General features: G+C 39.2%; 1 protein-coding gene across 4 annotated transcripts in view; it reads left to right on the top strand.

The window, feature by feature from the left end:
- sema4ba (sema domain, immunoglobulin domain (Ig), transmembrane domain (TM) and short cytoplasmic domain, (semaphorin) 4Ba) overlaps nt 1-27,068 on the top strand; it is a 167,934-nt gene that overhangs the window by 40,180 nt on the left and 100,686 nt on the right. For all 4 annotated transcript variants that reach the window (XR_004578298.2, XM_034304954.2, XM_053234853.1 and 1 more), the window contains exon 2: nt 13,544-13,934. Coding sequence is in view for 3 of the 4 variants with exons in the window: in XM_034304954.2 (XP_034160845.1) it covers nt 13,775-13,934 (160 nt within the window). In the remaining variant the exon portion in view is untranslated. The remainder of the gene's footprint in view (nt 1-13,543; nt 13,935-27,068) is intronic.

Below are 27,068 nucleotides of genomic sequence, written 5' to 3' on the forward strand. Positions count from 1 at the left end.
TGACATAACTTAGTCTTTTTTTTCCCCGACACAATTTATCTAGCATTTGCCCTAGCTCCCTCTCAAAACTGAGATTATCAGCAAAAGGCGAAGATAACTCAAAACTGGTGAGGAAGACTCTCCAACACCCTTAGGATCCTGATTAATTGTGCCATACTTGTATAAAACAATGCAACTCATTTGGTAAAGAGAAACTTCGACTGAACTCCTATCAATCGAACCCTTTTATTTTAGCTAGCATCAGAGGTGTAAAAAGTACTCAAAAATGTTACTCAAGTGAAAGTACAAATACTGAGTGAAAATTTTACTCAAGTAAAAGTTCAAGTATCTGGCCAGAAACATACTTGAGTAAAAGTAAAAAAGTACCACATTAAAATTGTACTTGAGTATTAAAAAAGTAAAAGTAACTGCAAGAATGAAATCTAGAGATTCTTGTTTAAGCATTTAATCTTTCACAGTATGAAGTGACTGAACCACATACAATGTTTTATCCTGCATTAGAATTGTTTGTATTTAATTGTATTTAACTATCAAACTACAAGACATGCCTAATGCTAATATGCAACATGTTACTCAAAGTTGTAAAACCTCTGGTTTAACTTCAGCAGAAGCTGATTTTCAAAATTGTTAGAGTCAAGCCTAGCTCTTCTGGGGCTGAAAAGCAATCCTGCAGTGCTGAAGAGCCTCTCACAGGCAGCTGATGTAGGAAGAGGTGTATTGGTCTTAATAGAGAGGCAGCAAATAGCAGAGAATGTGAGCAGAGACTCCCTGGTGTCTGAAATGCAGGCCAGATATCCATCCAGCTGTTTGCTGGCTTCATGTGTTGTCGGCTTCAAAGAAGCGAAGAAATCTTCATCATCAGATGAACTGTTGTGCAATTCCTTATTGTGGTCCAAGGGCTCCAAATGCAGTCTGATGTAGTCCAAGCTTACAAGCAAAGTGACGAGACACACAGAGAAAGGTTTGGTTGAGGGGGTTCTGGGAACAATTTTATGGGTTTTGTCATTAACTTTTTAAATGCAGTCATCTACATCTACATCTAAATGTCTAAAACCATGCCAATCCCCTATTTAAGCATAAATTCTAACAGCATTTCCAAGCCACACAAAATATGAGAGTATTGGTTCAAGAAACACTGAGGTACAACTACAACCTGCTGCATGAATACTGTACATCGATATTCATTGAGATTACAGCCCAAGAATGGGTTATAGTATTCATAAAAGGTGTACTTGTAAGTAAGAACCATGTTACGATTTTGGCTTTTAGATGCAAGTACGCAAAAAAAAAAGTCAGCTCAGTCATATTGGTATGGCTCAGAAATTGCCAAGATTAGAATTTTTCTTCAAGTTTGTTGTTTGCATTAATTTACCTTTTTTTTATGATGGTTTCATTATTTGTCCAAGAGGTCTGAAATTTAGGGAGAAGGATGGCAGCTGCGATGACCTCAGGATCTTTAAACATATGCTCGAATCGTGTTTGGATTCCTTGTTGAAGGGCATCCACAAGTGGGCCACAGTACCTGAGAGAATGGTTGAGTCACTGAAGTTTCAAGCTTAACTGATGGACACTTGGCAGCAGCCACCCCAGCTGTGTATTTGTTTCCGCTTGCAAGATGTTTAATACTTTTGCAAAGTATACAACAACCACAAAGCAAAGTTGTTTACAACAGAGTGGAAAAACACTTACATTGGAACCTCAAGAGAGGTGCATATATTCCTAAGTGCGCCTTCTCCTGCTTCTTTGCAAATTTGGAGGATTCTGTCAACAGCCATAAAAGTTGAATTCCACCGCTTTTTGTTTGGCCTTAAAAGCTGAAGCCTGCTTTCTGCTTCAACAGCTTCAGCTGCTAGAGCCGATCGGCTGCTTTTATTCCATAAAGCTTGGCATTTGCCAAAGACAGATCTGTAGAGTTTCTTGTAGTGTTCATTTGAGAGAGCTCTTTGGGCATCAACACTTGAGACTAGGTTAAGTATGTGGCAGGCACACTTTTGATGTTTTGGTAGCTGGAATTCAAGGCCATCATCTTGGTCCAGGAGTAGAGAGGCATCTTGGAATTCCACGCCATCACTTCCCTCATCACAGCCTTCAGAATCAGTGTTGTCATCACTTTCACACTTGCTTGCCTCGGTCTCGATATCATTGTTTTCTGCTCCAAAAACTCTGAAAGCCTTCAGGAAGTTGGAACCACTATCTGTGGTTGTGCAGACAACCTTGTCACATATTTCATACTCTGAGTGGATATCATTTATAGCACTGGCCAATACCTCAAAAATATGAGAGCCCTAATCTTCTGCAGGCAAGTGCAGCAGAATGTCTTTCAAGACTTTCAAGTTTTATCCAGTGAGCAGTTACACCAGTGAATGATTTTCTTCGTGCAGTCCAGCAATCCACTGTGGTTGCAATCCATTCAACTTCACTCATGGCAGCAGTCACTTTCTGCTTCATGATCAGAGCAGCTTCAGCTATCTTGGAGCGTAATGTAGGCCTTGTAATGACAACTGCCAGGCTGCTGTGTACTAGTCAACTCTTTAAATGATGGGAGATCAACAGTGCTGAAAGGATGAAGTCCTTGAATGATGTACCTCAATATAGTTTTGTTCACAGTGACTGGATACACGTTTGACTGGGAAAACGGAGTCAACTTTCAGTTGCTTACTGCTGGAAGCATGGGTGGAGATCCTGAACTTCTCTTCTGTGCTGTCAATTTAGAGTAGTTTTTGAGGTCATTTGGGTACATTCTCTGTAAAACAAAGCAAAGCAAAAAAACACAACAACAAATAAATAAACAAATATTAAAAAAACATGTCTTTATATTGGTATGCAATATAAATGTAACTTAATTACACTTATGCACTCTCTGATTAAATCATTAATAAAAACAGAGACATTTGCAGCCAATTGCACACTTTATAATGTTAAACACTTGTTGATTTTAGAGATACAATATAATTTAGTGACTATCGAACATGAATTTATACACTGCCTGGCCAAAAAAAAAAGTCGCACAATCTAATATTTTGTTGCACTGCATTTAGCTTTGATTACGGCACGCATTTGTCCTGGCAATGTTTCGACAACCTTATGCAACTTCACAACATTTATTTCCATCCAGAGTTGCATTAATTTTTGGCTGAGATCTTGCATTGAGGTCAGGAGAGTCTAACCACTCCGTAAAGTCTTCTCCAGCACATCCCAAAGGCTTTCAATGGGGTTAAGGTCAGGACTCTGTGGTGGCAAATTCATGTGTGAAAATGATTCCTCATGCTCCCTGAACGACTCTTTCACAAGTTAAGCCTGATGAATCTTAGCATTTTCATCCTGGAATATGCCTGTGCCGTCAGGGAAGAAAAAGTCCAGTGACGGGATAACGTGGTCATTCAGTACATTCAGGTGCTCAGCTGACTTCATTTTATTGCCACATAATGTTGCTGAGCCTAGACCTGACCAGTTGATGCAACCCCAGATCATAACACTGCCTCCAGAGGCTTGTACAGTATGTACTATGCATGACAGGTGAATCACTTCATGCATTTCCCTTCTTACCCTGACACGCCCATTGCTTTGGAATAGGGTAAATCTGATTTTATCAGACCACATGACCTTTTTCCATTGCTCCACAGTCCAGTCTTTATGCTCCCTAGCAAATTGAAGTCATTTTTTCCCGATTAGCCTCACTAACAAATGGCTTTCTTGTAGCCACACAGCTGTTTAGTCCAAATCCTGTAAGTTCTCATCACACTGTGCGTGTGGAAATGCTCTTACTTTCACTATAAAACATAGCCGTGAGTTCTCCTGTCGATTTTTTTATGATGTGACATCACCAAGCGTTTTAAAGATCTCAGATCACGATCATTCAAGATTTTTTTCTGACTGCATTTCTGCTGTAAAGTTGATGGTTCACCACTATCCTTCCAGGCTTTAATAATGCACTGGACATTTCATAACCCAGTTCCAGTGATTTCAGCAATCTCCTTAGTTGTTTTCTTTGCTTGATGCAGGCCAACAATTTTCCCCTTCAGTAACATCTTTTCCATGTCCATGGGATATGTAATCTGCCATGGTTGTTTAAGAAATGAGAAGCTACATCATCAACTGCATCAGTTAAGCTTAAAAGAATTGTTGCCAGCTGAAACATATTAATCACTGCAGTAATGATCCAATCCTAGGCTCTTAAGTATTTGCTTATTTAAACCCAAACAGCGACCTTTTTTTGGCCAGGCAGTGTATTTCTCATTGACAAAAACACAGAACTGTAAGGCTGGCATGTGACAGGGTGTATTGATTTGGTAATCATTTGTAATGATTTAGTTGCATTAGTTTTGCATCAAATACAATGTGATTTTCGGTAATCCAGATCTTGTTGCAGAAACACATTTTCCCGCTTGGGCGAGCAATTCACTGATATCTTTTCTTGCGCATGAATTCAACCACAATGAGATCGCTAGACAATAATGACGATTCAAAGCAATACAGCTAACGTTATAGGCGCCAAAGTTGCCGAAACCCTCAACAACTGCCACAGATTGCAGACAGTTATCGTAGCAAATAATTTACAGACAATTATGCATTCCTAACATTTTATTACGTAAGCCTTATATTGTCAATCGCATGCATTAGTGAACATAGGCCTACTACACAGATAAGCGGCTTGCCAGTCAAGGTCAAAATGCGCAAAAACAAAAGTAGCAGTAAAACAAAAAACTAACTTACCTCAATATGCTTCTTTAAGTTTGACGGCGAACTTTTGAAGGCAGATATTTCCTTGCTGAGTGGGAGACAAATAATACATTTCATCTTGTACAAATCCTTACCACTACAAGAAACGAATTCGCTAAGGTACGGCCATGGGTGCTCTTGATCCTGTGGCTGATTTTGGACTGTATTCACAGCTGAATCATGTTCTTCCATTTTCTTCAACTGATTGTTATAATTTCTCTCAGGTCCAGGTCAAGGTGCTGTGCATTGTGGTAATTGATGTGACATGATGTCACTTCCAAAGGACCAATGACCATGTCTGGCCAATTTCATTGAATCTTAAAACGAATCTCATTGGCAGAATAAATAACATTTAAATTAAACTGGGCATCAGCGCAATTCAATTGGTTTGTTAGTAGTAAGGGAAGATAGAGGAAAGTGATCTCCAAAAATGAGTACTTTTTGAGTGTAAATAAAATTGTAAAGTAAAAAGCACTTTTTTCTTTAAAAATATAATTAAGTAAAAGTACAAGTATTCATTTTCAATTGTACTCAAGTAAAGTACAAATCCCCAAAAATAATACTTAAGTACAGTAATCAAGTAAAATTACTCAAGTACTTTACACCTCTGGCTAGCATTAAAATGATTCAGTTATCAAGTAAGTTCTTTGACATGTTGACTCACTCACCCGTGCTGACATAGGTTTGTCAGGACCACAGGAACATGATCACTGGATCAGATCAGATAGGTGGTGATGTCTGTCATCTGGATGCACAGAGAACATCACTGTCCCACCAGAGTCGCCAAAATTGTTGAAAATCTTTCTGGATGCCCGTCAAAATACCAGAAGTACTGAAGATGACTAAAGAATCAGAAGAGCCAGGTTATAATAAGAGAGATGGTTTATTGCATGCACAAAGACAACCTGGGCAATCAATAGTCTAAACATAAGTTGGACACAGCCGACTTTTATACTGCTGTGTACATGCAAAGGACATACCCAAGGCTAATAAGAACATAAGAGAAAAAACGTAAGAGAAACCATAATCAAGGACAAAAACATATTGACCCAAAAACAGATACATCTACATCATGAGTGAACAAAGGACAGACACGTATGCCTCATGAGTAAGCAAAGATCACATTGAATTGATCTTATATGATTGAATCATGGAAAAATAATAAATAATGAAATAATCCCACACAGGTGATATTTGTCTTAAATTATAGGTCTATGTTTTCTTGCTTTCTTATTATTTTCATATTTAATATTTATTTAGTTAATACCTTTTAATATGAAATGACTGAGTTTCACAAAATGTTCAATCAATTTGTGTGTGCAGTTAAAATACGTACACTATTTGAACTTGACAGTGTAATCTGTTTGTTAATGTGCAGAAACTTCACATGACTTGAAGCCGATCAGTTGAGGTTTACATTACTTAGTCTTCTTATATGTAATTTACACGAGTAGGATACAAATGTGTTTCGAAATTAGAGGATTACATGTATAAATGCTCTATAAATTTCTTGTATAGATGCTCCTACTAATGATTTACAAATAAATCAGTTTGTATCGAGCTTGATAAATGAGGCCCAATGTATGATCTGTATGATAAGTCTAGGAACATTTATTGCTGTAAATGTATTTTTACGTAATCATACTGCTTGTGTATACCTATCCTGTGATCTTAACTTTCAACTTAAAACTACTGCAAATACATTCCTGTTAAGTGATTTAAAAAATAAATTTAGGTCTTTTTAGTAAATTACCCAGATTGTTAGTGAACAGTGAAAATTGAAATGTGTCAATAGCAGTAAGATGCTTACTCAAGACTGAAAGGTCTTATTTTGGTTTATGATTTTTTCTCAAACTGTTTGTTTAGCCTAGAGCAAATCATACCACTGATTTGTGAAAATCAGCTGAACATAAAGCAGTTAAATAAAAACAAGTTACAGCTATTGTTTTAGGGTAGACCAGCAACTGTCCATAATATTGATGACGTTTTGATGTACTGCAGTGGGAGTGTGGCATCTACTGTTTACCTTTACTTTGGCCAAAAGCCACATGGCTGGAGCTTACTGTATGGTGTTGGACTGGTGCCAAAAGTAAAATCAGTGTTAGTTTTCTTATGCCAAATTTTTACATTCTTTGTGCGGTGGAAAAAAGGCTCTAGGTTCCCTGTGTTTTTAATTGTATGTATAATGGATATAATATTTTCCAACTTTGTCACTTCCTTTGACAGTTGAACTACTTTTTTCTGGTTGCTCTGTTGTGCATCTGCTATTTCTAATTCAATGGCTAAGCAAAACTAACAGAGGGGCTTTCTTTTTTGTGATTACAGACGCATATTTAACACACATGGGTAAAAACCTTATCTTTTTTCATTCTGTAATTGAAAGTTCTAGGTGTGACTTAGATATTGAATTAGTCAAGTATGATGATGATCACAAATGTCTTCAAAGAGGTATAATTGTATTAAGCATATCAAAGTAACCTCTGTTACCCATTATTATTATTATTATTATTATTATTATTATTAATAATAATTTTCATTATATTATTTGATCATTTGCATATAATATAGTAAATATTATTCACCAAACTGGAGATACGTATGGTCTGTGTATTTTTGCTTGCATGTCCTCCAAGCAAGATGATGGTTTAAAGACTGCAGTCTATTTGTTACTTTTGTAGTGCTGGCAGTTTGTAAAAGCAATCCTTCCCTTAGCATTTGACTTGATATTAAATCTCTAACTTCTAGTGGGCAGAATTGGATTAGCTTTATTCATGCACTTAAATGGTTAGCCTCAGAGACAAGTGTAATGGAAATTATTTTAACATTACTGATGTACTGGGGATCAGATTATAATAACTATAGACCTATCCAGTGATATACTTTACCATTAATCTTATTTGCCTTGTGGCCAACCCTAGTGGATATGTGCTATGATTTGAGTGCCAATGAGGACATTTTGCATGTTTGTATCCATGAGATGTGGACAGTAGTATAGGTAGCAACATTTTACAAATAAATAACGGACACAATTATGTTGATATATGCTACTTGGAACATCAATTTCATTAAATAGACACTCAGTTTCTACCTGTTTCTACACATGCACACACACATTTTGTCTTAATTTCCTTGTGAGAACCTTCCACTGATATAATTTTTATTGCAGCTAATTAATGGCACAAGCTTAAAAAAAAGGAACACATTTCTGTCTTTGTGGGGATATCTAGTCCCCACCAATAGGTAACATAACACATATAATACATAATAATATATAAGACACACACACACACAAACTTCTGTTTGCATACACACAGACTTGAGTTACTGCTTTGCTACTGGAAGAGACAGTTGAACTAATAGTCCAACATTGTTAGATCAGAATCTCTGCTAGGAATTTTTGGGATGCTGCATTGGGATGCTGCAAGGAGGCATGACTCAGCATGAACTTGCAGACGCAGTGGGAACGTCTCAAAGTGTAATTTCCAGAGCCCAAAACAGGTTCAGAAGGTCTGGTAGTGTGAGTAGAAGGCATGGTGGAGGCAGACAATGGGTCACAACACCAAATCAAGACCGGTACTTGACCCTGCATGCCCGCAGAAATCGTTTCATGCCTGCAGTCAGCCTGCGAAATGACCTTTAGGAGGCAACAGGGGTGCGAGTGTCCACTCAGACTGTGAGGAGACAACTTCATGAAGTTGGCTTGAGAGCCAGAAGACCAGCTGTGAGGGTGCCTCTTTCCAGAGCACACAAACTGGCACGTCTGCAGTGGGCCACAAAACACCACAGGTGGACACTGAATGAGTGGGGTACAGTGCTCTTCAAAGATGAGTCCCGGTTCTGTGTGAACTTCCTAGACAGGTGTAGGAGGGTCTGGCGTCACCCTGGGGAGAGAAATTTGCCACAAAATGTTGTACATCATGACAGTTTTTGCGGATCATCGGTCATGGTTTGGGGAGGCATCTCCATGGGTGGAAGGACAGAGCATGTCATGTTGAAAATGGCAGCCTGACAGGCCAAAGGTATAGGGATGAAATCCTGAGACCAGTTGTGCGACCGTATCCTGGTGCAATGTGGCCAGATTTCGTGCTTATGGATGACAACATCAAGCAAGGCTGGTGACAGAATTCTTGGAGGAGGAGGCATCTCAAGGATGGAATGGCCAGCCCGGGCACCCGACTTGAACCCCATTGAACACATTTGGGAGCAGCTACAGTCAAGAGTGCAAGCACGCCAGGTCCCTCTAGGAACCCGTGTGGAGTTGTGAACAGCGTTGCTGGAGGAATGGCAAGCCATCCCTTAACAGAATATCCAAAAACTCATCTCAAGCATGCACAGGCAATGTGAGGCTGTGATCAATGTCAGAGGTGGTAACACTGACTACTGAATGGTTGTCTCAATGCATAACGTTTGTTGTTTCTTGTTTATGACTTGTTTGTAGCATTTGTTAAACCATGCAATTCATGTTTGTTTTACGAACTCAGATTTTTGATCTGCTGTAACGTGCAATAACATCTTGTTTTGTTGAACTGGAAAAAGCTTTCTTTCCTGTTTTGGGTCCTGCTTCAAGCTCTGATGCTCTGATGCTCCACACAGAGTGACTACAGTACAGTACAGTATTGCACTGCAGACACTATTGTTTAAGAGACATTTCCAGTCCATTTGTGACTTCAGGTGAATCACAGAAGTACTGAACAACCAAAAGTTTTTTTGGTGCACTCTTGTCTTCACGAATGTGTGACAAGCCACTTCACACCTTGTGACAAACAGTCATGTCTGGGCACTATCAAAAGTGATGAGGCATGAAATTCCATTGATGACAACATTGATTAATAGCAGACTTACATGTTATACATGAATTTTGAGCAATACCCGTTCTTGTCTTAGGACAACTTTGATGAACTTTTTTGATCCACTTCAAATGTTGACTATTGTATTACTTTATGACATGACTGCTAATAATATTTTATTTATTTTTCTTTTAATTAGATTGAAATGTATTTAAAGAAGCACCCAAACGTTACCTTGCAATGTATAGTCTCAAATGTATGTAACACACCAGAATGTGCTTCTCTGTAGCTGGACAAGGATCATATGTCCCCATGATCTCAACATGTTCCTCACTGTCTCTATTAGGCTGATCAGAATTGCTTGCTTTTAGGAAGTAACTTTTAAGGGTCGACTGTTTCGCCATTGTCTGTTCAATTGCGCAATTGTACAGTGACCATTTGCTGGTAGGTATTTGCCACCTTGAGTTCTGCAAGAAACAGGAAATTTGATCTTTGGAATTGAGTAAATCTGACTGGGTAAGAGGAAATTTTAATTTTGGACTTGAATAGAGTGTCTGTGACTGTGTGTCAGGAATTTTTAATTCCACCCAGGGAGTCTGTTTCTCAAACAAACCACAGGGACGAGCACCATTAGCATTATTTAGCTAAGATATACAGTCAAGTATTTGGACAGTGACATAATTTTCGTAATTCTGCCTTTGTACACTACCACAATGGATTTGAAATGAAGCAGTCAAGATGCGATTGAAGTGTAGACTTACAGCATTAATTCAGGGGGTTTAACAAAAATATTTTTGCAGATTCCCTCCATTTTCACAGGCTCAAAAGTAATTGGACAAACTAACATAATCATAAATATTAGGATTATTTTTAATACTTGGACTCAAATTCTTTGCAAAATGACTGCCTGAAATCTGGAACCCATGGACATCATCAAAAGCTGAGTTTCCTTCCTTGAGATGCTTTGCCAGGACTTTCTGGGTCTAACCCTAGGGTCTTTCTGCCTTCAGTTTCGTCTTCACTAAGTCAAAAACATGCTCAATTTGGTTGAGGTCATCAGACATTTCAGAACATTCAATTTTTTGCCTTCAGAAGCTCTTTGGTTGCTTTTGTGGAAAGTTTTGGGTCATTATCCATCATATTACGAAGCGCTGTCCTGTCAGTTTTGCAGCATTTGACAGAATCTGAGCAGAAAATATAGCTCTATACATTTCAGAATTCATCTTGCTACTTGTTAGCAGTCACATCATAAATAAACACCAGTGACTCAGTTCCACTGGTAGCCATACATGCCCATGCCACTGCCTCCACATGTTTGACACACAATGTGGTATGCTTTGAAACATGAGCCCTCCCTTTCCTTCTCCATACTCGTCTCTTCCCATCATTCTGGTACAAGGATCTTGTATCAGAACATGTCAGGGTTTTTTTTTTTTAAATAGCAAAAAGTCTAATCTGGCCTTTCTGTTCTTGAGGTAAACTGTCTGTATTTACATTCACAAAGGCGTCTCTTGATTGTAGACTTTGACAAAGATATGCATACCTCCTCTAGAGTGTTCTTGACTTGGCTAGATGTTGTGAAAGGATTTTTCTTCAACAAGGAAAGAATTCTGCATTCATCCACTTTATTTGTCTTCCATGGTCTTCCTGGACTTTTGGTGTTGCTCAGCTTGCCAGTGCATTCTTTCTTTTCAAGAATGTACCAAATTGTTGATTTGGCCACTCCTAAAGTTTCTGCTATCTCTGATAGTTTTGTTTTTTCAGCCTAATGATGGACTCCACTTGGATCGACACCTCTGTGGACCGCATAGTTCCCACATAGTTCAGTTCCCATGAACAGCTACCAAATGCAAATTCAATGCTTGGAATCAACTCCAGACCTTTTATCTCCTTAATTTGTCATGAAATAATGAGGAAACAGGCCACACCTGGCCATGAAACCACTTATCAGTCAATTGTCCAATTACTTTTGAGCCTGTGAAAATAGAGGGACTTTGTCAAAAATGGCTGTAATTCCTAAACGGTTAATGCAATATTTTTGTTAAACCCTTTGAATTAAAGCTGAAAATCGACACTTTGATAACATCTTAATTGCTTCATTTCAAATCCATTGTGGTGGTGTACAGAGGCAAAAATTTATGAAAATTGTCACTGTCCAAATACTTCTAGACCTGACTATATATTTGGCTCACTGTCTAATTTTTTCAGAAAAAAAAAAAAAAACGATATTAAAGAGAATTGGGAACTATTTAGCAAACTACTTGAATTCCCATTTTAATTCCTGTCTTTTTTTTTTTTTGTTTAACAGGACCTCTGTAGCTGTGATCATGGTGCTCTTTATTCCATCCACTTTCATAGTAATACCTGTACACCTGCTCATTTATGCAGTTATCCAATCAGCCAATCATGTGGCAGCAGCACAATACATAAAACCATGCAGACACAGGCCAATAGCTTCAGTGTTCACAAACACTGTTCAGATATCAGAATGGGGAAAAGTGTGATCTCTGACATTAACTGTGGGATGGTTGTTGGTTTGTGTATTTCAGAAACTGCTGATATCCTGGGAATTTCACACACAACAGTCTCTAGAGTTTACACAGTATTTGCGAAAAACAAAAAAACATTGAGTTGTTGCCTTGTTGATAATAAAGTTCAGAGAAAAATGGCCAGATTGGTTCAGGTTGCCAGGAAGGATATAGAAACTCAAAAAAAAAAAAAATCACACTTTACACACTAGTGCATCCACCTCAAGGTGTGATGTGCATTTTGAGATGCTTTTCTGCTCTCCATGGCTGTAAAAAGTGCTTATTTGAGTTACAATAGATTTCCTGTTAGCTAAACCAGTCTGGTCATTCTCCTCTGATCTCTCTCTCATCAACAAGGTGTTTCAGCCTGCAGACCTCCTGCTCACAGGATGTCTTTTGTTTTTCACACCATTCTGTGTAGACTATTGTGTGTGAAAATCACAGGAGATTAGCAGTTTCTCAAATACTCAATCAGCCCATCTGGCACCAACAAACATGTCACGGTTAAAGTCACAGATATACACACACACACACACACACACACACACCATGACTACTAGCCAGAAATCCCTTGCACCCTCCCTGACGTGTTGTTAGACAGCAAATGGTTAACAGCACACTAGGGAGTATACAGCAAATTGCAGTGAGACATCCTAGACAAATGTGCCAGTAGCAAGAAATACTAGCACTGGCAAAACTTGGACATGCACAGCAATGGCACAGGATCTTGTCTGCTGAATTAATGCTGGATCTAGCATTGAAAGAAGATACCTTGGCAAATGGAACTGACTTATTAGCCAGTTTTCATCCTCCCGAGAAAAAGAAAAAAAAAATCATACTGGTCTCTGTTGCCTCCTAAGCGCAGCATGTGCTAACTGTTCCAGTAATATCAATTATTTCATTTGTATCACCTTGGCAATTGAAATGCAGTAACTACTTTGCAAATTGTATTATTTTAAATCAATCATTTGAGGTTTACATTAGTTAGTCTTCATATGCGTAAATATGCACACACTCAGGAGCACGATTAGAATATAATGTTTTCCCGAATTTACCTGATTTTTATGAATACCAAATTTCTTGTGTAAATGTTCCTACAAACAATTTACAAATAAATCCGTTTGTATAAAAAGTGATAAATGAGGCTCGTTTGTTAGTTAAAGTTCAAATAAATAGCATTTAATCATAAAGGTAGTAGATACCCTATTCCCAGTTTTTCTTTTGTTTTATGTCAAATGTGAACATATGTTAAAACAAATTACAAACAATATGGAGACAATGCATCTCTCCATAGACTTGTATTTCTTGTGAAATTACCACAGGCATTGTCTCACTCATGCCAGGCAAAGTGCCACAAGAACACACACAGTGTTATATTTCAGGTCAGTCACTTACTATGCATATTCTGTGGGATTACAATTTGATATGGCATGTCCACAGAATGAAAAATAGAAAATTTTTACCTTGTGATGTGACTAACCTGACTTTTGTCTTGTGTTCTATTTGCAGATTTTATTTGAGGTGCTGTAATCACATGGAGGCTGAAATGAGTAGACTGCCTGTTCTGGGAGGCTTATCTGTTTGTGGAAGGATGCTATGTTGAATTCTAACCTCAAGCATTCCATCATCACTATCATTATCATCAACACACAGCTCTGCCATTCAGTGTAGTACTAGGACTCAGAGAAGGAACCTTAGAAGAAAAAACAAATGTTATATGTGCATTCCATAAGCTCCTGAATGTTCATGAATTTTGCAAGAAGCGGCATAAGGATGACAAGTGTGGTATGGCACTCTTTCTCAGCCTGTTCCCTTTTCCTCCTGACCATCATCTTTGACAAGGCTGCTTCAGTGCAAAGAGCTGAGGATGATGTCACACCACGCCTAACCTTTCTATATGGTAAGAACACCACACAGACACAGATACATTGAAGTGTTACTGGCTACAATTGTATGCACTACAGCCCACATCTGAAATAAGTTTAAAATGCTGAGCAGCAGTTGTTCAATATCTCGGTGGACTGTGGGACATACCTACAGTTTCTGTTCTTGGACCAGCTTTCCATGACTTAAAAACTTGTTTTTAAACTTATTGAACAAAGCAAAACTGACATCATATCAATAGTTGCTAACACTTTCTGCTAGCTTTTCAGCAGTAAACGAGGGTAAACAAGGCACGGTGGAGCAGACGTCTCTTTTTCGAGTTACTGGGAACGTCAAGATGGCCTGTAGTCTATGCTTATCCAAGCCCTAAATTGATGTTTTGATGTTATAAAAATTAAAATTATCCAAAAACAAAGGTTTGACAAAATTTTCAGTGAAACAGATCCAGTGTTGGAGGGCCACAGTTTAACATAATTTCCCTGGTCAAGCATACCTAGCTAAAATGATCAGTTAATCACCAAATTAAGTAGGTATAATCGAACAGGGAAATTGCCAAGGTGCAAGAACAGAGCTGAACACTTGTGGTATGCAGAAGATGTCAGCTTTTGTCCATAAAGACAGAGTTAGTCTTCTAGGTTTAACTTCTGCAATATAGACTATGCTTGGTCTAAGATTTAAAAAAAAAAATCTTATTTAAGCTCTGAGCCTAAAAAAATGTTCATCTATCCCTGGTTTTAAAGCATATTTTGTTAACATTATAAAAAATGTTGGCAATTAGGATTTATGCACATTCTTCTAAAAACTTAAACGCAGTCTGTACAGGACACATATATAGAGATCCAATCAGAGCTCATCTATGACACATCAAAAGAAAGTAAGCTAATAAGATTACTTGTTGGGTGGGACAAAACTGTGGGATAAACATTACAACCTGTGAATAGGGGAGCTCTGCAAGAACACATTTTATTACAAAATTATGTTTAACTCTAATTTCGAAGAAAATCAAAATCATTTGAACTGTCATATATAGCATTTTCTAAACATGTATTGGACTGAGATTTACTCAAGAAAAATGCAGTAACAATTTCCACACAAAATCTTAGTAAAATTATCTACGCATATTTTAAGTAAGGTTTACCTCGCACCGAGGATTACTCTCATTAAAAAAAATTAACTAATTTTAAATAGCAGTTTTCTTTTTTAAATAGTGAACTTTGCTCAGACAACTTAAATGGTTAGCTTCTGTACAAATGAAACAAGTAAATTGATTTCACAAACCATTTATCATAATTACTTCTTAATTGCCATTGAATTGAATTCCAGTGGGGTAAATGCATTTACATCAGCCTTCATAAAGACTGAACTGGCAGAACCCAACAAGAGTAATTAACTAACTTGCCTGCACACACACTAACAATACACCTAACTGAGAAAAACAAAGAGGGTGAACCAAGAAAACTTTACTGAAACACTTCCAGAAGATTTCATATACACATATACAATAGCCTTAAAGCAAAACAAGAAATACTGAAAACAGCCCATCCATAATGCTCAAAATTCAATCAATTATAATTCTATAAATTGACTTAAAAATCCATGCCCCCACAATAGTATGCAATAAGTTCAAGTAAACAGTTCTAATTTGTGAGCTCTTGCAAAATAATAGTAAATGTAACCCAGTAAGTAAAGTAAAATATACACTTTGGGGTTTAGCCACATGTTAACATTAACTACTTTTGTACAGTACTTAAAATATTTGAGTAAATCTAATAATTTATTTAAAAAATAAAAATAACAAATATTTGTCATAGTAACTGAACTACTGATTTTTTTTTTGTGAATGACATCCTAAAGCATTTCTTAATTCTTAAGCAAATTGCTTCATTCAGTTCATACATTATATGGCCAAAGTATGTGTACACCTGACCATCACACCCATATGTGAGCCTTCCCCAAACACAAAGGTGGAAGCACACAATTGTTTGTCTTTCTGTGTTGTAGCAATAAAATTTTACATTACTGGAATTAAAGGGCCCGAAACCTGTTCCAGCATGATAGTGTCCCTATGCACAAAGTGAGATCCATAGAGACACGGTTTGCCAAGGCTGATGTGGAAAAACTGCACAGTGTGTGTGACCTGCACAGAGCTCTGACCTGAAACCCACTGATCACCTTTGGGAATAACTGGAATGTGGACTGCACACCAGGCACTGCCTGTCATCAGTGCCTGACATCCCTAACGCTCTTATAGCTGAATGCACACAAATCCCCATGGCCACATTCCAAAATCCAGTGGAAAGGCTTCCCAGAAGAGTGAAGGCTTTTATAGTAGCAAAGTGGGGTCCAACTCTGGAATGGGATGTTCGGCAAGCACATATGGGTATGATTGTCAGGCATCCACATACTTTTGGCCATATAGTGTATATACAGTTAGGTCCGGAAGTATTTGGACAATGACAGAGTTTTTGTGATTTTTGCATTTATACACTACCACAATGGATTTGAAATAAAACAATCAAGATGTGATCGAAGTGTAGACTTTCAGCTTTATTTTAAGATGTTCCTCAAAAATATGGCATTTACCATTTAGGAATTACAGCCATTTTCAACAAAGTACCTCCATTTTCAAGGGGCTCAGAGGTATTTGGACATTTGACTGACAAGAAGTTAATTGACCAGGTGCGGTCCATTCCCTCATTACTTCAAGACAAATCAAGCAAATAAAAGGTCTGGAGTTGATATCAGGTATTGAGGTGGCATTTGGCAGCTGTTCAACTGGAGCTACCAATATGAAGTCCAAGGAGATCTCAATGCAAGTGAAGGAGGCCATCATTAGGCTGAAAAAACAACATAAATCTATAAGAGAGACAGGAAAAGCCTTAGGTGTGGCCAAATCAACAGTTGGGTACATTCTTAAAAAGAAAGAAAGCACTTGTGAGCTCAACAACATCGAAAGGCCTGGAAGACCACAGAAAACAACTAAAGTGGATGATCGCAGAATCCTTTCCTTGGTGAAGAAAAACCCCTTCACAACATCAACAGAAGTCAAGAATACTCTGGAGAAGGTAGGCGTATCATTGTCAAAATCTACAATCAAGAGACGCCTTCATGAATGTAAATACAGAGGGTTTACAAAAAGGTGCAAACCACTGGTAACATTCAAGAACAGGAAAGCCAGATTAGACTTTGCCAGAAACATCAAAAAAAGCCTCCCATGTTCTGGAATAAGATTCTTTGGATTGATGAAACCAAGATTAACTTGTACCAGAATGATGGGAAGAGAAAAGTATGGTGAAAGAAAGGAACAGCTCATGATCCAAAGTATACCACATCGTGTCAAACATGGTGGAGGCAGTGTTATGGCATGGGCATGTATGGCTGCCAATGGAATGGGCTCACTGGTGTTTATTGATGATGTGACTGCTGACAGAAGTAGCAAGATTAATTCTGAGGTAGTAGGGCTCACATTTTGCTCACTTTGCTCACATTTAGCCAAATGCTACAAAACTGATAGGACACCGCTTCACAGTGCAGGTGGATAATGACCCTAAACATACTGCGAAAGCAACTCAAGACTTTTTTGAAGGCAAAGAAATGGAAAATTATTCAATGGCCAAGTCAGTCGCCTGATCTCAACCCAATAGAGGATGCTTTTCACTTGCTGAAGACAAGACTGAAGGCAGAAAGACCCACAAGCAAGCAGCAACTGAAGGTGGCTGCAGTGAAGGCCTGGCAAAGCATCTCCAGGGAGGAAGCTCAGAATTCGAGGTTTAAGAACATGGGCTCCAGACTTCAGGCAGTCATTGACTGCAAAGGATTTTCATCCAAGTATTAAAATTATGGTTATATTTACAATTATGTCACTTTGTTCAAATACCTTTGAGCCCCTGAAAACTGAGGTAGTTTGCTGAAAATGGCTGTAATTCCTAACTGGTAAATGCCATATTTTTGTGGAACCTCTTAAAATAAAGCTGAAAGTCTACACTTTGATCACATCTTGATTGTTTTATTTCAAATCCATTGTTGTGGTGTATGAAGGCAAAATCACATAAACTTTGTCATTGTCCAAATACTTCCGGACCTAACTGTATGTCACCTGGTATATGTGTCGCCTACAACATAACTGGCCCTGTAAACAATTTTAAAGAAAAACGTTGGAACAACTTTTGTCTATGTGTGCCGCAGGTGGTTGGGCCTGGGCCTTTGATAGTATAGAAAGTGTAGTTGTTAAAAATGCACTGATTAAATGTAGGTTTGATAAGCTTGAGGATCATGCATTTGTTCAGCTTCAGTAACCTCTTTATCCTGAATCAACTTGAAGTTGTATTGACTACTGTTGGGTTCCACATGGAATACTATGGCCAATTAACAAACAAGATAAACACTGTCAAGCACAGAGGAGTAAAAAAAATGTACTCGGTTACTAACGTAACCTCGGTTCCCTGAGATATGGGAACGAGTACTGCGTTGCTAGACGCTATGGGGAAAACTCCTTTTTCTCCGATGACCGAAGCCTTTACAATCACACAGTGAAACTGCACGGCCATTGGTTCGTGCAGTGCAATAAAGCGAACCAATGGCTCGGCAGTGGAACTGCACGCGCTTATGGCAAGGAAGCCCGCCAGAGTGGGCGGAGCCATCTGGCTATATAAGCGGGCATTGCACCATATGATCTCAGGTCAAATCAACTGAAGCGACGACTCTGAGTTGTGCAACGTCATGGCATGACCTGCAACGCAGTACTCGTTCCCGTATCTCAGGGAACCAAGGTTACGTTAGTAACCGAGTATATTCCATTTCGATACTACACTCGTACTGCGTCGCTAGACACCATGGAGAACCAGTACAATCACACCATGCCATGAAAGTGGAACGATTGGCATGAACCAGCCTTGAGCAATAAGGCTCAGAGAGACCAGTTTAAGAAGGGTGAAACCCACAGGAGGGCTGAACTCACCGAGGTCAGCCCAGCCTAGGATAATGGTTCCAAAATAATCCTGTGTCGTCTCAGCACTTTTAGAAAGGGCCCAGAACGCACAAGGAATACGCCTGTCATAAACAGGTGCGTGCCCCTCAGGCAGATAGGATCCGAGCCTGCAAGGCCGTGTTGGAAGCTCCAAATTTGAAGGAGGGCACGAGTTGCTGTATGGCTAGCGCACGTTCTGGCGCGACTGCCGCTCTCATGTGGGCTGAGTCGAAAACTGCCCCCAGGCACGAAGTTTGTTGGCTGGGGGACAGTGAGCTCTTGGCGAAATTGACCCTGAGTCCTAGGCACTCCAAGTGGCTGAGGAGGAGGGATCTGTGGGACACTAGCTCGGCCTCTGACTAGACTAAGATGAGCCAGTCGTCGAAGTAATTCAGAATGCGGATTCCTTTCTGTCTCAGAGGGGAAAGAGCCGCATCTATGTGCTTCGTAAAAGTGCGAGGAGCCAGGGACAGTCCGAAGGGCAGGACCATGTATTGATAAGCCACGCCCTCAAAGGCGAATCTCAAGAATCATCGGTGCTGGGGGGCTACCTGGATGTGAAAGTATGCATCCTTCAGATCCAGAGGAAAGAACCAGTCCCCTGGGCTTAATTGCAAGAGGATCTGATTCAAAGTAGTCATCCTGAACGGCCGCTTCATGAGCGCGTGGTTCAGGTGTCTGAGATTGAGGATGGGCCGAAGACTGCCACCCTTTTTGGGGACGAGGAAGTAACGGCTGTAAAATCCTGACTCGCTCTGCGCTGGCGGGACCGTTTCTACGGCACCCTTTGCCAGTAGGGCCATCACCTCGGAGCATAGGACGTGAGCGTCCTTGCTCTGCACTAATGGGGTAACCACACCACTGAATCGCTGAAGTAGGGAGTGCTGGAAAAAAAGGCGCGGCTTGCTGACGAGGGGCCTGACGGCGCCCTGGCAGGAAGCATTCGTACAGACGGATCCGAGTGGGCTTCTCCGGCGTGGACCACTCTAATCCCAGCTCTTCCACCACTTTAGAGAGGACGCGGAAGAGCTCGGCGTCCATCCCCGCCCTATCCTCCGCATCTGACGCTGCTAGAGACATGCTGTCGTCTAGCAGTTCCTCCTCGATTGCGACGAACGAAACCATGTTGCTCGCATCAGCTGAGGGATGCTGGTCCGGGCGCTGAAAGAAGACGGGAGAATCCTCTCTGCACAGCAAGAGCGAGGCACGCGGGGTCTGAGCCGGTGTGAGCTCGCTCGCAGCCGGGCACTGAGCCTTTCTGCCCCGCTGTTTTTTCCTCGCAGGTCCCTGGGAGGAAGAAAACGTGGGGGCGCGAGGGGCAGAGTCGCTTTCAGAAAAGAAAGCGATCCGAGTGTGCAGAGAAGAGAGACTCATGCTCACGCAGTGTGAACATTCCATCTCCGTTAGAGTGGCTTCTGCATGGGGTCTGCCCAGGCAGGAAACGCACTCTGAGTGGCCGTCGTCAGCGTGCAGGGCGGTTCTGCACGAGCTGCAACAGTGGCACTGCATTTGTAACAACGCCACTTTGCTCTGTTAGAGGGAAAAAAGCTCTTTTAGAGAAAAAGGCCCTTTTAGCTCTTTTTGCTCTTTTTTAGCTCGCCGGATGGCGGCAGGGGACAAGCTGGTATCTGAAGGCAGCTGGAAGCTCGGCAGGAACAGTGGGACGGCACAGGCGAGTAGCTCTTGTCCGCAGCGAGGCGTGTCAACGGCGAGCGGCTTCAGTCTCGTAGCTCAGTGGAGAGAAGATCTTCGTCACTGAAGGAGAATTGATATGAGATCCTATGGCGCAATGCCCGCTTATATAGCCAGATGGCTCCACCCACTCTGGCGAGCTTCCTTGCCATAGGCGCGTGCAGTTCTGCTGCCGAGCCACTGGTTCACTCTATTGCACTGCATGAACCAATGGACGTGCAGTTTCACTACGTGATTGTAAAGGCTTCAGTCATCGGAGAAAAAGGAGTTTCCCCCATAGCGTCTAGCGACGCAGTACGAGTGTAGTATCGAAAGGGAACAGGAGATTTGTATTTAGTGTGACAAACATTCTGCTTACATTCTTCCTATGTAATATAACTTGCCTATATTAGATGAACAGGAGATTTGTATTTAGTGTGACAAAAATTCAGCTTGCGTTCTTCCTATGTAATATAACTTGCTTACATGCTTTAATAAGAAAACTGAATCCTTTTCACACATATAAGCTGACCTGAACCCAAATAAAATATACAATTCCACCATGTCTAAAAAAGGAAAAAAACAGGGAAAAAATGAAGGGTGAAAAAAAAACAAGAAAGGAAGAAATTAAATATATAAGTCAAATATCAACTGCAGGTCAATAAAACACAAATGAACACCATGGCTCATATTGCTCTGCTGAATTCTCATGGCTGTCTTCAGCCAGACAGCTTTCAGCATGCATTTCACGCAAAGATACCATAGGTGAATATACAAGATTTACTATCTTCAAAAAACTTGTATATTCACCTATGGTATCTTTATTGTTCTATGTCCCTTGTAAGAACTGGCCTCTAGGGCACTATTTGCAAAGAGTGCTTATACCCTGCAGATCACTGCGTATGGCTATATTTATTGTAATTATTAGCCCAGGGAGAGTTTTCCATGTCTTAACATTATAGATCACTTGTGAAGAAGCAGAGAAAATCTCAATGCTAACACAGCTCTCTTTTTGCTTCAGGAGTTTGCTATGCTGATGGCGATTCCCTGACTAAGAGAATAACGGTTTAATAGTCGTTTCATTTGGTGTAATAGCTGATGGCATCTGCCTGATTAGCTCTATGACTTATAAAATTTATGACAAGATGTGTGAAAATTCATAATGCCAACAGTCACAATGAGCCAGGAATCAATCAAGACAAAAACAAGGACAGAGCAAGACTCGGCCCATAACCTAACTGGGCTATTACAATAGTCACGTTTACATGGACACTTTTTGTTTCAATCGGAATGAAATCAATCGGATTAATTAATCCGATCGCAGTGTTTACAAGAACGCTGAATAAAGTAATCGGGTTGATATGCGCGTTTACATGACAGAATCGGATTTGATCTTCTGACATGCGCACAGTGCACGAATACACATTTCCCACCGTTCCAACATGCAGATACTAGCAGCCACTCTCTTGCCATTGCTTCTTTTTTTCGTTTTAAAAAGCAGACTTAACATTTGCCTATTTCAGCTGCTAATTAGAAGACGACGAGCGCGTGATGTGTTGTGCGGTACTGCGTGTATTTATTAAGCAATTAAAATGCCCCTTCCCGAGCCCAGAACAAGGCGTCTGTGGATGAGGGTCCGAAGCAACGACTGGTGGGACAACGTCGTCTTGCACCACTTCACAGACAAGGAGTGGAAGGAGAATTTTAGGATGACACGACAGTCATTTATGACACTATGCTTAATGGTGGAGGGGTACATGGCACCTGGTGAGGCTACGGTCAGAGCCCCAATACCACTGACAGCCGTGCATCATATGTCATTACGTGATTTGTATGTCATTGCACATGCGCAGAACTATCTGGTTTCATTTTCAACCCGATGAAGTGTTTACATGTCCTCTCCATCAGATTAGAAAAGGTTTAAACCACCCCTTACGATCCGAATGAAATTTTAACCGGTTTTGGCCAATTCATTCCAACTGACGTGTTTAAATGTGACTTTTTAAATCTGATTGTGCTTCTAGTCCAATTACGATCGGATTATTAGTGTCCATGTAAACGCAGCTAATGTCTACATAGTTCAGAATAATGTCATCTTTGTTGATGAAACTGCCACATCATTGTGGATATATATATACTAAGTGACTATACTACATAAATAAGGGTAAAGTCTTTAGTATTGAAATTTGTCTGTAACAGGAAAATTATCATTCCCTAGGCCTATGGCAGGGGGTCTTTTTTTTATCCTTAGAGTGGTTCAGTTTAGATTCTGACTTTCTTTCAAATGATTAATATCCTTACATTAACATGGTTGCTTTACTTTCTGTGTGAGACAGGTTGGACAATAAAAACTACATTGTGCTGTCAAAACATCCACCCCCACACTCATGGATAAAAAAGAGCAAAAAGACAGGAATTATGCATGTCTGCACAGGCTTCCTGGTTCTTGAGAAGTATAATCCTTTTCACCTGCCATTTGTAGACAAAAAACAGGTCAAACAGGACTGATATTTAATGAATATACTGACATACTGAGTATTTCCCAACCACATACATCATACATCTTGTCTTTTCTGTCCATTCCCTCAAAATGCCTCTTTTCCTCAAAGATTTTCCACTTGAATTAATTTTTTCTCTCCATCAGAGCAGTGTATTAAAATGTAAAAACAAATGTCAGTCTTTTTCATCGGGGCTCTGTCTTTTATCATGGTGTAAGCCTGAGGAATCTTTCCTTTTTGTTAATTGCTTTTTGTCAGTGGGTCGTTTTGAGGGTGTTTGTTTAGGCCTTTTGGCATGTGAATCTAACCTGATAGATCAGCCACATAGACAGCTTCGGACCTGCAGACCTCATTTTACAGTGGATATAAGAAGTCTACACACCCCTGTTAAAATTGCAGGTTTTTGTGATGTAAAATGAAACCCACCTTTTTCCCACCTTTAATGTGATATGGCAACCATCAAAATGTCTTAGGTGGAAAAAAATAAAAAAATAAATAACCTGGATGCACAAATGGGCACACCATTTTATAATGGAACCTGTGACTATACTCAGAAATAACCAATCACATTCAAACTCATGTTCAAAAGTAATAATCACTTGTCTTCAATGAAGTGATTCTGATTAACACCAAAGAAAGAATCTGTGGGATTTTTTGACAGCTGATTGCTGAAGCCATCGTCCACAAAGAGCTTACAATGCATGTACAGGATCTCATTGTCGAAGGGTATCGATCAGGAGAGGGCTACAAAAGGATTTAGACAAAACATTAGATGTACCATGTAATGAACTATTATTCAATATCAAGTGTTTCAGTAAAGTTTTTTTAGTTCACCCTCTTTGTGTTTTTCAGTCAGGTTTATGGGCTGTATGTGCATGCACACACGTACAAATTGGTTAAGTAGTCATGTTGGGTTCTGTTTACTTAGTCATTATAAAGACAATATGTGAATTCAACAAGACTACTTAACCAATTTATGTGTGCACACAGATCATACAACTAAAGGAAGGTGACATAAGAAAACATTATTGAAACAGTTGATATGACAAAACATTTCATAACACAATACCCCTAGGCCTTAAAGCCAGCACAAAACAAGAAATATTGAAACCAACCTTTCCATAACAGTTAAATTTAAATATTTTAAAGTTCCTCAGCCCCATAAGCAAATTACGTACAAAAATCCACACCCCACCTTAGTATGGCATGGAGTATATTTATTTTCAATTTCAACTTTGCTATTAAACATATACAAAGAAAACAGAAAAAATTAACATATGTGCAGCACCATCATATTTATTAAACCACTAAATAGTTTTTTCAGTGTGTACTTTGTCTTTCATCTCACTTTGACACAAACATGCACACAAAATGGCACAATACGCTCCAGGCTAGATTGCCTTTGCCTACCCCTGAGTAGCCCAGATGTTAAATTTGAATTTTTTTATATTGACTTTTGCAACCTGAATTTGACTGGTTGAATTTGAACACTGAGCAACCTGAATACAGGTTTTTAAATATCTGAAAACTGAATTATTGAATTTATGAAGACTGAAAAAATATACTTGAATAAAGATATGCCTTTTTGAAAACCTGAATTTTAAAATGTAAATTATTAATTTAATGTACTTTAATTTTCAATATTAAGAATTCAATGGCTTTTAAAATTCAAATCTTTTTTATTTAAAATTTTATTTGCTTCTATAGTCATCGACCTGAATTTTGTTGGTTGCTATATCATGTTAAAGGTGGAAAAAGATGTGACATGATTTATCTTGGTTATGGTTTTTACATCACAAAAACTTGCGATTTTAACAGGAGTGTGTCGACTTTTTATATCCACTGTACTTTTAAAAACAGTTGTGCAGTAAGTACTGGTGTTGGTATAGTTCACTTCACCATATACGAACTTTTTAAAGCTATTTTAAATTTTAAAAAGATTTTAAAGCTATTTTTATGATACAGTTTTCTTTGCTACATTATTGGTTTTGGTTACAGAACTGTTAAGTGGTTAAATCACTCAAGTGTGCACATACCCAGTCAACTCTTTGTCCCCTGTCCTTGACATAAATGGTGTTTCTTGATTTAATGTGGTCTAAATATATGTATGTATGTGTGTGTACATGTTGGCTATGTTTTTGAGGTAGCTGCTTCTTTGTGTGTGTGTTCATGTTGACTATGTTTTTGAAGTAGCTTCTTCTTCAAGGCTTTTAGCTACAGTGCTCAGACATGCTCTGACAATACCTGTAGCAGGCTAAGAATATACATGTTCATAAGGGACTGAAGTTTGTGAGGTAACACAGCTTGTTAGACATCAATGTAAACTCACTACATACCTGCAAATTATTGCATTTAACCTCAGCTATGTCTCATCAGGTTGTACAACACTAGGAGTAAAGAATCTCACCTGTTAACCTATTTAGAAGCATGATTTTTTTTTAACAGCACACTAGAAGTTGTACTATCTTAAGCAACAGCACCAATATGCTAAATGTCCTAACTTACTTTGCTATCACAAACTCAAACAGGATTTGTTTTCACTGTGTTGATGTAATGCATCTGCCCTGTGTAGAGATTTGTGTGCTTTTGGATGCATTCTCATAATATTAAGCCAGCATTCAAGATTTCTCTTTATTTGCCTGAAGATGTGCCCAAAGACAGACATGGTAATTTATGACTGCATAGAACACCATTGTTTAAGCCAATCAGTGATTTTCAGTATTAATTAACCTCAGTGTTATGAGAGTCTGATGATTTGAGTAGCTGAATAAGACATATGTGAGAGGAGAAAACATAATTGCGCAATGCTGTGCTCTCCAGGGCGAGACTGCATCATTTACTAAAGGATTATGTAGGCAGGTTCTTCATAGGCTTAGTGTTTGTTGTTAATGGACTTCCTGTGAGGCTTGGTTCTTTGCTAGTTTGTTGCATGCCGTCATGTCTTGCCAATAGACTATTATTTTGGATCTGGGGCATAATACCCATATTAATAAAAGCATAAACCCTGATCTGAGATCATTGTGTTTCTGTACTTTTGTGTTCAATAGATTATGACAGACCAAAACTTGATCTAAATCAATTTGATGTCTAAACCTGTCTTTGAGACAGTCTCTAACTGCTAACATGGGTCCTGCTCACCAATCCTGGCCTTATCTGGAACACCAGATGCTACAGAGATTACATAAGTAATACAAGTCTCTAGTGCCTTAAACACAAGACCCTCACATCTCGTCTAGACAGATTCCTGTAAATGTTAGCCCTTTGTGCCTGATGGGTTAATTATTTCCAGGTGTTTTTTTTTTAATTCCTATGACCATTCAACTCTTTGTTTTTATATATTTATATTGCTCTTTTTGTCCTTTCTTGAGAAAAGTAGAGAGACCTACTCTACCTCCTGGCAGGTAGGTGGGCAAAAATACCTTTCCAGACCTAGTTTTGGATTTTTTCTTGTCCTCTCAATCAAAAGAGGGCTTTCTAGTTTTTTCACGATTTCCATAGGATGTGTAAAATGGGACAACGTGATGGAGGAAAGGCTTTTCAGTCCTCTAAAGTTTGCTCCCTCTGGATATATGTCGTTTCTCCTCAAAGGGTAGAGGCAATGCACAGAGGTTATGGTTTCCTTTGCTAAATTTAAATGATTGGACAGAATTTAAATGATTGTATTCAATTAATCATTACCAGAGGTCTGAGAAGTTAGTTTGTACAAGTGTACCACTTGAAACTAAATGTTTTAATTATCTAATGTACTTAGTGGATTTTTTTTTTTTGGTGAAAGCTTCTGAAAGGTGAATGAAACTGAATGTCTGGCTATCTGGAAGCAAATGATAGGTGTCCACTATCATAGAGCCCAAAGGGTGTATTTATAAGAGCAAGATACTTTCCAGCCCTGTATTGACAACTTTCAACTACACCAATCAGTCATAATATTAAAACCACTGACAGGTGAAGTGAATAACATTGATTATGTCGTTACAGTGGCACCTGTCAAAGGGTGGGATATATTAGGCAGCAAGTG

Source organism: Pangasianodon hypophthalmus, chromosome 6, assembly GCF_027358585.1.
Source record: "Pangasianodon hypophthalmus isolate fPanHyp1 chromosome 6, fPanHyp1.pri, whole genome shotgun sequence".
Taxonomy (NCBI): Eukaryota; Metazoa; Chordata; class Actinopteri; order Siluriformes; family Pangasiidae; genus Pangasianodon; species Pangasianodon hypophthalmus.